At 35.1% G+C, this 15,361-nt stretch overlaps 1 protein-coding gene across 1 annotated transcript; it reads right to left on the bottom strand.

The window, feature by feature from the left end:
* Window positions 1-1,324: 1,324 nt before the first annotated feature.
* On the bottom strand, window positions 1,325-14,578 carry LOC114139121 (NACHT, LRR and PYD domains-containing protein 12-like). Its single transcript, XM_028008800.1, has 12 exons — window positions 14,432-14,578; window positions 10,766-10,830; window positions 10,372-10,485; window positions 9,868-9,972; window positions 9,037-9,203; window positions 7,146-8,937; window positions 6,879-7,049; window positions 6,293-6,463; window positions 6,015-6,188; window positions 5,072-5,245; window positions 4,903-4,949; window positions 1,325-3,546 (listed from the first exon to the last, which is right to left on the bottom strand). Exons 2-12 carry the CDS (start codon window positions 10,771-10,773, stop codon window positions 2,981-2,983), a joined length of 3,489 nt encoding a protein of 1,162 aa, XP_027864601.1. The 5' UTR covers window positions 10,774-10,830; window positions 14,432-14,578; the 3' UTR covers window positions 1,325-2,980.
* Between the last annotated feature and the right edge of the window lie 783 nt (window positions 14,579-15,361).

The raw sequence follows: 15,361 nt of genomic DNA on the forward strand, positions 1-15,361 counted from the left end.
CAAAAATTATTCTAGTAAGAGTAAAAACGTATTTGGTAAAAAGTCCACTTAAGTACTGAATAACTGATCAAATTGTCAGTCATTTAATATTTAAAAATTACATACTCAAATTGACCAAAACATAGAGTTCTGTGAAAATTTGGGGTATTTTATGAATCAAAGTGAAAATAATTGATATAAATAACATAATTACAAAAATAACAAAAGCAAGCAAAAGAAAAAAATATAGGCTATATCAAAATCGGTTTCTTTCAATAATAATAAAAAAAACTTATGAAACTTAAACAAAAACTGCAGGTGTTTGTTCATTCAGTGAAGAAATTCTTGACTACCGTACTTAAAAGCCATCAACTGAAAGACGATGGAGAAATAGTAAGTGGTGAAATACTGCCATCTGGTGAACACCTGAAGTCACTACAAGTACATATCTATTAATTCCAAGGTTTTGATATGCAAGTCATAAATAATCTGGCCTTCGTTGGATTCTAAAAAAATAATTCAACATGCTCTGAAGCTTGTAATTTTGGCAGTGTGTGTGTGTAAGTGCCAAGTCCTGTCTGAAAATATAATCAGCATATGCAGAAAGAAATCAGGAGAGGAAAGCATGAATCACTCAAATGTTTCTGGTGAGCTGATTGAACTTGATAAAAAAAAAAAAAAGAGAGAGAGAACTGAAGGACACAACTCCCAAAATCATGTCTGACCGAGGAAGCCTCTGTGCCTTTCCAATCTTTCTCCAGCCTCTTGGACCTTGATGATTACCAAGTCAAATGCAAAATGTACTTTCATCTGAAAAGAAGACTTTGAACTGTTAAACAGCATTTAATTTTTATTGATAGTGTTAACTTTTTTAGTTTTGCTATGAATGTTCTGTAAAATCTGCGTGCTTCTGTCAGTCTTGGCCAAAATTCTCTTGTAAGAGAGACTTTTAATCAATCTTGTAAAACTGAAAACATCGTATTAACTGAACTTCACAGCCAAATAGATGTGTGGAAAGACGAAAACAACCGATTAAGACATCAGGTTGGAGGCTAAAGCTTGGACACAATTGTGTCTTCCCAATGGACAACAACCTTATGCACTTCCCAAATTAGCTCCAAAGTGGCTTAAATAAATCAAAATCAAGATTCCAAAATTGTGGTCCAATATTGCAACCACAAGCTCTGACCTCACTCCTAAGGAAATTAAAGTAGGTTTGGTCAAAAGGAATGGGGTTAAACTCCAACAATTCATTTTGAGAAGGTTGTATAAATATACCAGTTTAAACTAGAAATGTCAGTTTGTCTTGGAAAGAAAAAGCAGAGTCAAAAATAATCCAGATAAATGTAGATAGGTAAAAATAAACTTTTAATAACTTTCAGGAACAACTGAAATACATGTGCAATAACTCAAAGAGAACAAAAATCTAAATAAAAAATTAAAGACAAGTTCCTGAGAGGCATGAACACGCTTAAAACAATCAGCAAGTAAAATGAGCGTGTGACCTGAGTGAATAAAACTTGGGAGCAAATACATTTAGGAAGAAAAATGGTGCGCAAAACTATTGACTATATACAAAAGGAAATTAAACTGGAAAATGAACAAGAGTTTATTACCAGGAGAAAAGATACTGCTGTACAATCATGTTATCTCGTTAAAAAAAAAAGATTATTTATTTTTTGAAAAATTTTATTTGTGGTAATCATTTAAAGTGATATTGCCAATTTTGGTAAAGATGAATCTTTTCAGAAAAAAAGAATTGATGGCAGTAAAATAGAAATATTTGCAGCATGCGTATTTAAGCTCAATGCAGTGTCTATATTAAAAACTCAGAAATATGTAGCTGTTGATGTTAATTAGTAATTAGACAGGTAACATAATTTCTGTGTTTCTGCTGGTTCCTGGTATTGTGCATTTTCTTAATAGTTTCTAATTAGCAAAAAGATTTGCTTCCCAGTCCTACAGAACTGCATGCATTTTTTTAACCTGCTACCACCTCAGTTCAATGAAAGGTAGACACCAAATCCCTGAAATCCTGAGAAGAACATTGATAACCATTTGTATCATTAGTTATCCATAGTCGTCTTTGTCCAAAGTACATGTTTTATAAAATCATGACAATTTTTTCTTAAACCTACTTTGGTACTTCTCCACACATGCAAAGTCCCTCATGTAATGTGTAATGTTTCCCCTGGTACTGTAACAGGTTACTGTTATTCATGTTAAATATGCTCAGTTTAAAAATTGCATTGCCCTTCCGCTACATCAGAAAATAAGCGGGGATACCCTTTCTCCAAAGCATGAAAGTGCAACATACTCAATGTATAATATAATGCAACAAAATACAGTCCTTAAATTCAGCAACACTTAAATGACAGTCAAATCAAAGTTTTTAAAGGCAAATCTGAACGTACAGAAACACACTACAGTACAGCTCAGTTATAATAAAACAAGTACAATTATTTTTCCGACCTCAATAACAATGTGTCTCCATGTAAATAATGAGTTCTTTCTCCTTTGATTCATCTCTTTGATATAAACGGATTCAATCAAGTACTAAAAGTGCTGGTTGGAAATATTTAAGCAGAATTAATTCCTTTGAGTCACATTCAAATTCTTTCAGTATCATTCAAAACCATTTATGGATATTATTTTAACCTAATAAACGACCTTTTGTACTCAAGATTAAAAGACAATTTATATATAAAATACAAAGACTATTTATAACAATGTCAAAGAATATTTCTGGATAAGCTTCTTAACCATCATTTACTGGCTCATTGAGTTTTACCATTACATGCTGTTAAAAAGCATTTAATTTAAAAATACATAAATGAATAAATACATGAATAAATAACTTTGACAAGACAGTTTACGTTGTAACAAAATAAGAGTTACATCATATTGCAAGTAAATTGTAACGTCAATATATCAAAGAAGCTGGTTAAGCTGATAAGTGCTAGCTTGGTACCTCTCCGTCTCGTTGTGTTAAAAGACCTGATCACTCAAATAAAGAGATCAGCTGCACTGATGAACCTTTTGGAGCATTGACCCAAGACCACAATCCAAATCCTGGATAAAGAGCTTCAGTGAATGTGGTGTGGAAAGTGTGGATGTGGATCAATGTGTCCGAGGAGACTCTGTAGAAGGACAGCGTTCCTGCCGGCCAGTCCAAATACACTGCTACCCTGTGAGATGAAGTGGGTGTGACCACTGTGGTGTAAGGGATGGATATTCCTTTTTTATTGTGCCAAACAGAGTAAGAGTTGCCATCAAAGAACAAAGTCCAGGATTGGTCATTTCCACCAAACCAACCATCATTTCCCTCTCCTCTCCTGATAATTCCTTTGCAACTCACTGAAGTGTGAACCCCTCCCATTAGCTCGACCTCCCAGTAACAGCGACCTGTCAGGCCATTTGAACACATCACCTGATGGTTCTTCTCAAACCTGTCTGGATGATCAGGATATGGCTGAGCCTCCTCCACATATGATGCCTTTGTGTTGTTGTTTGACAGTTTCACATTTCGGTTCATCGTGTTTGTGTCGACTGTGAGCTCACAGTAATCTGAAGAGCAAAACAGAAAATAATGCCTTGTGAGTAAATCCTGTGATTCACAGTAATAATAGTTATAATGCAACACATTAACCTGTATCCCCTCTCTGCTTTATCCCACCTGGACATTTCAATAAACACATCTATCCTTCTAACCACATATTAAAAAACTATTCTTGCAGTTTTTAGGTAATGTAGCCAATAAAGAGTAGCTCCAGATAAACTTCTGGTTTTAGTGAAAAGTTTCAGCAAACCAAGTCACAGAGGAGGTATTCTTGATAAAACACATTCTTCAGAAAGACATGTATAAATATGTACCACAACAGATGGACTGTTTATTACATTGCAGCATGTTGATGGAGAAGCTTTCCCCTTCGTTTTGTCACGTTTCATTTTTTTCATTTTTTTAGCTGTTCACCCGTAAGCTATTCTGTATCACATTTCCTCCATAATAAACCAAACATAATCTATGACATCGTCCACACAGAGACGAATATGGTAAATTTTTAAAAACAAAAAATAATGTGTGTTCAAACTAGAGGATGTCACGCCAGCAAAGACATTGTAGTAGGCATGCCAGGCCAATAGGTGGCGCTGCAACACTGTTGTTTGTGTGAGTGTGGCACACACCAGTCACAAAGAGAGATGGAGCTACTTCATGACTTCAAAAAAGATGTGGCTCACATGTACACGATGTTACCTACATGGTTCATAGTTAGTAACAAATTGGACGCTCCACAAACAAAGCTTATCTTGCTCAAATCTACTTATGTCAAAAAACTGTTCATTGTGAAAAGAAAAGATGATTAAGTCAATAATAGAAAAAAAACATTTAGCCTGAATTAGTGACAAGATTGAATGACCCAGAAATAAAAAAGAGCAATCCAAAAACGTTAGCCAGCCTCAGAAAGAGACAGAACAGTCAGAGTCCTGAAACACTGTGTTTGAGCTACCTTTATACCTGTCACAACCCCCTTTCAGGTGCAACTGGAACTATAATGAACTAACCTATTCACCATATGTAGAGAAGAATAAACATGCTAAACTTAGGACTCTCAAATCATCACAACACTGAAACATGAAACTGGCATTTTGAAATTCTTCCACTCTGGAACCTGGCTTCAAAAATGATTGTTTTTGGTCTCCCAAAACACTGGATCCGTGTGAACCCACAGCCTAAACATCTAAATGTTTTTGTGGATATGTGGTTGTTGGAGTTTACTATAGGCAGAATCTGGCTTTTGTTCCCATTTGTTAATTTAGGTCACAGTTTCTGATCTCATACCCGAAAATTAGTAATTGGTAAAATAGCCTGGAGCTTGCTTTTTTGTGAACTAGTGATAAGGTCAAAAACAAAACTGTACTTACATTTCCTCAGTCCTGGTGTTAACCACTTGACTCCAGCTGGATGTATTCTGAAGAAATTTAGCAGGGAAGAAAAATGTTAATTCTTCTTTACGTCACACAATGACAGTAACATATTTTCTTTGTCTCAACACAGTGAATTTGTCTGTGATTGAATCGGGCCTTTCCATACCTGAGAACTTCAAGCTTGGACTGTGGATCCTTCAAATTAGCAGATAGAAGCTTTACTCCAGCATCATCTGAATGGTTAAAGGTCAGATCGAGTTCTCTCAGATGGGAAGAGTTGGAATTCAAAGCTGATGCCAGAGAAGCAAATCCTTCTCCTGTGACCATACAGCCAGACAGTCTACACACACAGAACAAGGTAGTTGAGCACAAGGCAGGACTTTAGTAATTATGTCATTCTTACAAACTGAAGACTTTGGTCAACAAAAGTGATGGCATTTTTTTCTTTTATAGATGTTGGGAAAAGACAAAACTTTATTTTCAGAATAAAAATGAGGATTATATTAGATATCTTGCCAAGTTCTATCTATTTTAGTACCTACATGCTTTCTGAAGGTAGGAAGGGTGTATTTCAGGACGTGAGAGTAAAAGGGGCTAAATACAAATGTACATCACACTTTCTAGAAAATTATTAGCTAAAAAAAATTGCAAATAATTAGCAAAAATCTATTTGCTAAAAATAATTATTTTTTCACAAATCCTTTTTCTTTGCATCAAATGGCAGCCCAATAAAAGACAATAAAAGATAAAAGAAGTATGTTTTTCTGTGTCAAGTTCAAGAAAAAAATTTGGTACCGGTAGTTTGACCACGTTCACAAAGCACAGCAACATTTTAAAATCAAACTAATACAGTAAGAATAACACAAAGCAAAAAGGCTTCAGAATGCCCAAAAATAAACGCATCAGAAGTGGCAAAAACTTTATTGGGTTATAACCAGAACTTGAAATTTACTAGTGTAGCATTATTTAAGGTTTATTTTTCTGATGAAATATCTAACTGATTTCACTAAGAACACAGTCGCTTTTTTAACCAGCACTTTTGCTTTGAGTCAGAATTTTACTGGACTGAGTTCAACAATCATCCAATGAGCTCATTAGTCAGGGATTACCTTAGCGTTTCTAGCCTACAGTATGAACTCTCCAGTCCAGTCGATAGAAGCTCCACTCCTGAATCCCGCAGGTTGTTGTTACTAAGGTCCAGCTCTTTAAGGCTAGCAGACTCAGAGCTGAGAACTGCAGACAAAGCTTCACAACTAGTTTCTGAGAGGCAACAAAGATTCAGCCTATGGGGAAAAAGAAGTGCAAAAGAACAGACAAAATATTATGTTCGGAATGTCCAAAAAAATGTAATGGCTAAATTTCAAGTATTGCTTTACTCCATGCTGACCTGAGAATTTCCAGTTGACAAAATGAACGTCTCAGTCCCTCAGACAACTTATTCACTGCTGAACCTTGCAGGATGTTGTTGCTCATGTCAAGCTCTCTCAGTCGAGATAAGCTGCTCAGATGTGAATGTAAGATGTCAATACTTCTCTCTGAGATGGAACAACCACTCATTCTGAAGAAAAATGAAAAACAAAGGTTGAACTTCTGTTAAGCAAATAAAAACTTGAATGCAACAGTTTGCACCACGGATGTTACAAAAAACATAAACCAAAAACATGCTCCAAAACTAGAGGTGTTTCTATATAATTCAAAGATTAATTTCAAAATACAATTTTAATTATTATTCACAACATATTTTCATAATATATGCATAAATTATGTTTTGCAATAGAAATTCTTTCATTTGTAGACAACAATATAATCTCTACAGGCACAAAACAAAGTACTGTCTGAAGTAATTCCAACAAAAATAATCTAATACTTTAAAATAAAAAAAAACAGGTAGCAATTGTAATACTCAGTATATTAGACAGGTGAAAGAGTACTGTTAGCATCTTGAGTATTATGTTTGGTTCTGAATATCTCACCTAAGAGTTCTGAGTGCACAGTTTGGGCTCCCCAATCCCTCAACAATCTGTTTCATTCCTGAATCTTGTAAGTTGTTGTTACTAAGATCCAGCTCCCTCAAAGAAGACGTGGTGCTGAGAACTGAGGACAAAGCTTCAAGACTACTTTGTGAAAGGACACAGAAAGTCAGTCTGAAAAAGAACATGTAAAAAAATGAACTGAGGGTTAATTTTTTGCTAAGCTTTTACTAACAAAGCAAATGATATTGAAATAAAATGTGTACCTACACAGCTTTCTTTGAGACTTTGATCAATGGCAGCAGCCTGAGAAGAATGTTTTCAGAGACAGAAAATCTGGTAAAGTTGAATACATCAAGATTTTCTTCTGAAGATAATAAGAAGCAGACCAGGGCCGACCACTGAGCAGGAGACAACTTATCAGTGCGTAGTGTTCCTGCAGATAAGAACTGCTGGATCTCTTGCATAAGAGAACCATCTTTCAGTTCATTCAGACAGTGGAACAGATTTATGCTTTTCTCTGTAGACAGATTCTCATTGATCTTCTCTTTAATGTATTGGGCAGTTTTCTGATTGATCTGAGAGCTTCTTTCCGTTTGTTTCAACAGACCATGCAGGAGTTTCTGATTTGTCTCCAGTGAAAGTCCCAACAGAAAGCGAAGGAACAAATCTAGGTGCCCATTTGGACTCTGTAAGGTCTTGTTCACAGCACTGTGGTAAAAACTGAGGATCGTTGGTTTCTTCAACAATGCGGACAATGTTGGCAGAGTGTTTTCTTTCAGACGATTGACACCAGACTCTGTGAAGGTCAAATGGACATGAAGAGCAGCAAGAAACTCCTGAATACTCAAATGTACAAAACTGAACAGTTTGACATCAGACAGCACTCTCTCTACTTTAAAAATCTGTGTGAACATTCCAGAGTACTCTGAAGCACCTTGGAGACTGATTTCACATTCTCTCAAATCTGATTCATAAAAGATCAAGTTTCCTTTCTGCAACTGCTCAAAAGCTAGTTTTCCCAGAGACTTCATCATCTCCTTCCTCTTTGAACTCCAGTGTTCATCTGTCTCATTGTTCCCATCATATTTCACCATCTTAACTTTGGTTTGGACCAATAGGTAATGGATGTACATCTCAGTCATTGTCTTTGGCAGCTCTTTGGTCTGACTTGTCTTAAAGACGTTCTCCACAACTGTAGCAGCGATCCAGCAGAAGAGTGGGATGTGGCACATGTTGTGGAGGGTTTTTGATGTCTTGATATGGGAGATAATCTTGCTGGCCAGTTCCTCATCTCTGAATCTTTTTCTGAAGTACTCCTCCTTCTGTGGGTCATCAAACCCACTGACTTCTGTCACCATGTCAACATAGTCAGGAGGGATTCGACTGGCTGCTGCAGGCCGTGTGGTTATCCACAGACGAGCAGTGGGAAGCAATTTCCCTCTGATGAGGTTTGTCAGAAGTGCATCCACTGAGACAGGCTTGGTAATGTCAGTCAGGATGTCATTGTTTTTGAAGTCCAGAGGAAGTCGACACTCATCCAGACCATCAAAGATGAATATGACCTGGAACTCAATAAACTCGCAGATTTCCTTGGTTTCAGGAAAGAAATGATGAACAAGTTCCACCAAGCTGAACTCTTTCCCTTTCAGAGCATTCAGCTCCCTGAATGTGAAGGGGAATATGAACTGGATGTCCTGGTTGGTTTTGTTTTCAGCCCAGTCCAGCGTGAACTTCTGTGTTAGGACAGTTTTCCCAATGCCAGCCACTCCCCTTGTTATCACTGTTCTGACTGGGTTATTTTGTCCAGGTGAACCTCTGAAGAGCTGTTCCAGTCCGATCGTCGCTTCTTCTCCGTTTTGCTTTCTGGAAACTGTTTCGATGTGTCTAAACTCATGTTCTTCATTCACCTTTTTGGTTCCACTCTCTGTGATGTAGAGGTCTGTGTAGATATTATTCAGAGGGGTTGAGTTTCCTGCTTTATCAATCCCTTCAGACACACACTGAAACTTTTTTGTCAAAGCAGATTTAAGTTTACGTTGGCAAACTGCAGCATCAGCGTCTGAATAAACAAAAAATCAATTAGGGAATTATAAAAAGTACATTTCACACACTTAATTTACATGTAAAAAAAATTCTATCTCAGGGAAGATTTTCTTACTTTTGAGAATATGATCAATTAGCTGCTTCAGGTGAACTTTGTTAAGGTCTTGCTTTATGATATCTGGTAATGCTCCCTCTACCAACACTTTTCCATCCTCACACAGATTTACAAAATCTTCTTTATATTGTAGGCAGAAACATTTCTGTGAGCTTTTCTGTTCATGTCTATGGAGAAAAAGAAAGAGCAAGTTTACTTTCTTTTATAAGACACGTGTAGTGCTGAATCTGTAGATTTTTTTAAATTAAAAATCAAACTTGAAGGAATTAATAATATCAAAAGTTGTAGTTATTGTGAATAGTAGAGTAATATTAATCAGTTAGAGATCACACTGATTGATTAATACATCAATAAGTGTGATTGGTGTTTTGGTAAAACACCAAAACATTTTTTATTCTATTCATTAAATGCATCAAAGACTATTTTTGCTGTATAAATGCATCCCTTATTTTACATTTATATATCCTTATATACAAATTTGTGACTCATTTTTGATCTACAAAAATGATCTATAAAAGGGGAAGAAATCCTGAAATTTCTTCATTTCATGTTGAAATAAAAAATATACCATCTCTCTCAAAGAACCTGCTGCATACTTTTAATGGCTTGTGTTATCATCCTTAGAAAAAATGTAATCGGTCAGAATCAGAGTTGGGGGGTCAAAACTGCTGGCCAGTAAACACAAGATGCCAACTATTAGTGCATTTCTAAAACATACCATTTGGCAAATGTTACTTTACTTTTGCTTAAAAAATTATCATGATGTAGCACGGAAAACATTTTTTGAGATGTTGGGTGGTTTCAAATTGATCTATTTCAATAACAGCTTACATTTGTGATGAATGTATTTTAAAGAAGATGACAACATCCTTTGATTTATCACTCCTGTATGATGCACAGCTAGGATCGGGTGAGTCTGGGCTCTGTAGCTGGATTCTGAAATAAGGAAGCAAATTAAAAATTATATATATACATATATACAGCATATGTCTAATAAATATGGTAAAGTGAAAAGACAGTTTTATTAGTTGTTATTCTGCAGATTGTCTCAAAACACTTTTCCAACAATCACAACTATTGAAGGAACTGAGGGTTTATTGTTTTTGCTTAGACTGTGAAAGCAGCTAAGTTGTTGGTTTTCAAAACGGCCAAATGAGAAGTCTGGTTCCATTCATCCGTCGGCCCATCCATCCGTTCATCCATCCATCTGTCCAATCTCTTCAACTGTCATATCTCTTTGACATACATTTGAGCTACAAACATTTTCACTTGAATAACATCAATTCAGTCTATTTTTAAACAAATTTTCTTGAAGTTCTGTTTTTGTCATCTTACATCTCTTCAGCAGATAAGGATTCTGCTTTAAATTCAAAGTGAAGGTCCTTTGATGTATCACTCCTGCAGGACACACAGATAGGGCTAGGAAAGTCTCCTCTGTGCAGCAGTCTCCTGAATCAAAGTAAAATTACACAACTTCAGGGCAAAAAGTTATTATTCTGTAGATCTTCCTATATTCACGCCTCTAGCAAATTATTATTCGGTCTTATTTCTAAATATGTGAACAATCATTCAGACACAACTAGACTGTAATAAAAAAACCAAGAAGCAGGCTTACTTATTACATCTAGTTAAATGAAACAGGTATGGTTAAATTAACAAAGAATCAAGATATCAGTAAGCATAATCATAATTTTGGTCATCAACCATAAAAAATTGTAAAAAGTCTCACACTATCATCTTGTTAGGAATCAAGACGATTCATTGAAACACTGTCCAGGTTCAGCACTCTCTGACCTGTAACACATCACACATAGTATAGAGTGAATAATGATGATGATTGTATGAATGATGAAGCAGCAGTTTATAAAGGCAACATCTGATCTGACAGAAAGATGCAACTGGTCTTTAATAAAAGATGTTGTGGTTTGTTCAAAACTAGATAGCTCTGAGTGTTCATTTATACCAAGTCATTACAACCCTAAGCTGATTATCTCCAATTACCAATCAGTATTTCAACAGAAGCCTTAGCTACGTTACATGAACATTTTTAAACAAGTCTATGAAGATTAGTTTAGACATCAGGATTTAATCTATTAACACTGAACTATATAAATTACAGAACATGTCACTGTTCATCCAAGTATACAAACACTTGATTTGTAATGGATAAAAATAGCAAATATCTTTGACCTTAAACACCCAAACACATAATCTCATGATGTGAAGTCATATGACCGAGTTGTAGTGTGGGACAGAGAAAAATGTGATTCAGGCATAGAAGAAAACATTTATGTGAAAGTGGAATAACCATCACTTTAAGACAGCATATAAGGCTGTTTTAAAGACCACCACCTTGGACCATAACTGGTCCAAGGTGAAGGGAGAGTGTCTAATGCACCCTTTTCTTTCTCATTTGAAAAATAGTAGACCTAGCCTCTTATTGCTTCTACATGGGGGTTGGCTGGTGGTTTCCAATGTTTGATTATACAAAGCCACTATGATGTCATCCACAATTCATTACCTAACATTTTATATCGTCTTATTGACAATGTAACAACCTTAAGTCGGAAACTGAATCTGTTTGTGACTACTTCCTCTCCTCCTACTCCAGAACTGGTCAAATGATATAGTTTCACATCAAAGGTCTGAATCAGCTTTTTCTGTTATTGGGGACTTCACTGACGTGTGAAGCTTTAGCTTTTCAAATTTCCGCCCCATCATGCAAGTATAGATACCAACAAATAATTTTGTTGGTGGGATATGTTTTATTTTAGTTCTTAAGGTTGAGAGGTTCTTTCAAAATTTTGTAAAATTCTCCCAGAAAAAAGCAGAATCTGTCAGTGTTTCAGATCAAAAATAAGTCAGAGAGTATCAAATATCAAAAGAGTTTAATCATCTATGGTTTGTTAACTTTGGTCTGAATCACTTGTTGAGTTTATAATCTTATAACCTTTTCTTGAGGTTGGGTTTCTTCTAACACTGAAATTCTAAGTAAACCAGAACCTTGCAAAACAAATTATGCGAAAATGTATTGGTTGGATGTGTTTGGGTCAGGAGTACCAAGTATAAGATAGGAAGAAGATGCTGTGTTCCAAGCTAATTGAAAAAATGAAAAATGTGATCCTTTTAGTTGCATTTTTCTGGGTTTTCAGGAAAACTTATCCAAAATGAACACCAATTGGACTTTCTTTACAAAAAAGGCATCCATCTTTTGTTAATTATTTTGTTTTTGTTCCCACATCCCACAACTAAAAGAAAAATGAGTCCGTTTGTTTTAAGTAGACTAAACCAGGCTCACATCAACAGGTGGTTTCAGGAAACAGGAGTAAAGCCAACAACTTTCCAATTGCAAGTCAAGTCTATCCACAGTCGCCCCCCTCCCCCCAAAAAAACACACCAGGAGCAAAAACGTCCCAGATTATTGATTATTTCGTGCAATCCAAAATCTGTTTGTAGAGATTCAGATTTTAGAATATCTGACACAGGAAGAGTGGAACCATTTTTAAAGTCTTTTAAATATCAAACAGGGCTGTTGTAGAAGAATATTTTAGTAATAGAGGTACTCAAATCATTCGAGGAATCATTACAGCCCTAATCTCTAACCAAACGTTTTCTCCTACCTTTAGTTTACAAATTGATTTAGGGAACATGTTGGGAAATGCAGGACCGTCTTTGCTTCTTCTGTAATCGAAGAAAACTACTTACTTCCCTTTTTTTCACTAAAAACAAGTCACAAATGAAACTTCATGTGGCATTGTATCACCATTTTTATGGCTGGTGAGTAAAAGTCATGGCATTTATGTTACACTGTAATGTAACATAAATGAGAATGAATAAAGAAAAACATATTCCAGAGTTAAAATAAGTTATCAGCCATAATGAACCTGATTAAGGATTTTCTGTGATTGGTTAGAGATAAACTGAGAAAAACTGGTCTGATATTTGTAACTGAAAACTCTTTGTCGTTTCAAATTCCAGACAGATCTGTAACCATAAAAGGGTTTATTTTCAGAATGGGCTCATGCTACGTTTCTGCTCTTTTAAAACCTGTTTCTCAGTCGTTAGCTTTAAGCAGCTGTCACTCTGTGACTGCTTAAACTTCCTGAAGTGGAAATATGAGCCACATTAGAGAAAGCTTTAGTAGCCAGAGAGTTATAGTATTTCTTATTTGATTTAAAGCTTTTGAACATCAACCAAGTCTTTTTATGTCCCATTTACTTTCACCACAAAAGAAAATCATCCCCATGAGCTAAATAGATTTGTAGTTTCTGATCTAATTACAGTCTTTCAGCTACTGAATTGAAAAATTCAAACCCAATTTAAAGGTCACTCTTATTTTTTCCCTAAAAGAGTTGAGTTGTAAATTCATGTTAGGTCTGCCTTTTAGGCATTGACCAAGTACCCACTAAAATGCATGTAAAGTCTGTTGACTATTGACCTGATAGCAAATTAACTTTTGAGAAGAGAGGTAGACAGGATAAACAAATAAATAAACCTTACTGTAATTATTGATAATGAACAGATAAAATACTATGTTATTGATTATTGGTTAATATCTATAGTTACAGTCTCACATTTACTCTGCATTAATCTATTCAGACTTCAGCAAGTGCAAGGATGACCCACAAGTGCAGTTAAATTTCAGGACATGTCATTAGGGGGCTGGGGATGCAGCTTCCAGTCATGCTGGTTACATCATTGTTTGGGCTGAATACTCCCCTTTTATGGATTCTGTCCATTGTCATCCATGCAAACATTTCAGCCCACCAGTCAAACTTCCTTGTAATTTTTTAATGCTTTCCCATTTCTTTCCATTACTAATTTTTAGCTAAAACTTCAGAATGTAGCCGTCGTCTAGAAGCCATGATACTGAGTTTTGGCCATGTTATTGGCTGATTCGAATTTCAAGTAAACGAGCTGAGGTTCACCTGGGGGAATGGAAGACATGCTAAACCAAACAACCAAACCAAAATTACAAAGGCAACATGTCTGTTTTTATGTCTCCACATTTTGGAGAGATCGACCCTAAAACACTCTTCCTTTCATCCGTGTTTATGTAAAGCAGTGTTGTGTCGTCAGAACACGGATATTTACGTAAACCTTTCACTAGGTTAAATGTAACATCACTGATGTTATGCACAATATTAAAAAAATGAAATAAATAAATAAATAATAATAATAATAAAACATTTGAATTAGTAATTTTGGTATATATGCAGTTTTGTGCGACGTAGCCGAATAGTTCTTTCGGTGTGCAATGTCTTTTTTCATATAAAAATACCAGGACAACAATGAATGCTTCATAAGTTTAGCTTAAATAACATATAAGCCGATTAAAGTTGTCAGATCCAGCAGAAAGTTCTATAAACGGATACAATTGGATGAAGATACTTACTGTCTCGACGAAAGCTTAAACAATCCAGAGAAAAAGGAGAAACTAATTTTCTTCTTCTCCTCCTTCATCTTCTTCTTTTATGTTTTATTGGCGGATGGCAACCAACTTAAGGTGCATCTACCGCCACTTACTGGACTGGAGTGCGGTCATCAATGATATCCATAGGGAATTTAATAATACACACCTCAATAATGTGTATGAGTGCGCAAATTCACACACATACACACTCATAGACACAAGAATGTATATGTATACACAGGCACAAACATGCATATATACTTTTAAATACGAATAAATAACTTAGTGTTTTTTAAAAATCTAATTTCTCCATCCTTTATTTCTCTTCTTTTACTTCTGCTTCTTGTTCTTCTTCATGAGTACTAATAGCGGTAGGCTAAAAACGTTATATATATATATATATATATATATATATATATATATATATATATATATATATAAATGAATGAAATAAATTAGATCTTACTATACAACTTACACTACTTAAAAAAATCAAATATAGACTGATATCATCTGCCTCCTGAATCTTTCTGTAATAAATCAACAATGTCCAAGTACATTTTTATATTACTAAGGTTCTTAATTAACTTGTTTCTTTGAATCCTGTATTTCCTATTGTATCATCATCTCCACAGCTATAATATTGATTTATTTTTTCTTCTACTACATATTGATTCATAATAACATATTTATCTTTGTTCTTTTTTTCTAATAATGTCAAATCTACTTTAGCATCACAAAGTATTCAAGATGGTATTGTAGGTAAATAAACTGTCTGACATATATTTAATTTGTCTATATGAATTTTATTAAATTTAGAATTTACAATGCATAATTTATTCTTATCCTTTTCCCAACCATGTTTAAGCGCCTCTTATGTTGGATGATAATTTCTGTGTTCATGCAAATTAG

This window comes from Xiphophorus couchianus, chromosome 23, assembly GCF_001444195.1.
Source record: "Xiphophorus couchianus chromosome 23, X_couchianus-1.0, whole genome shotgun sequence".
Taxonomy (NCBI): Eukaryota; Metazoa; Chordata; class Actinopteri; order Cyprinodontiformes; family Poeciliidae; genus Xiphophorus; species Xiphophorus couchianus.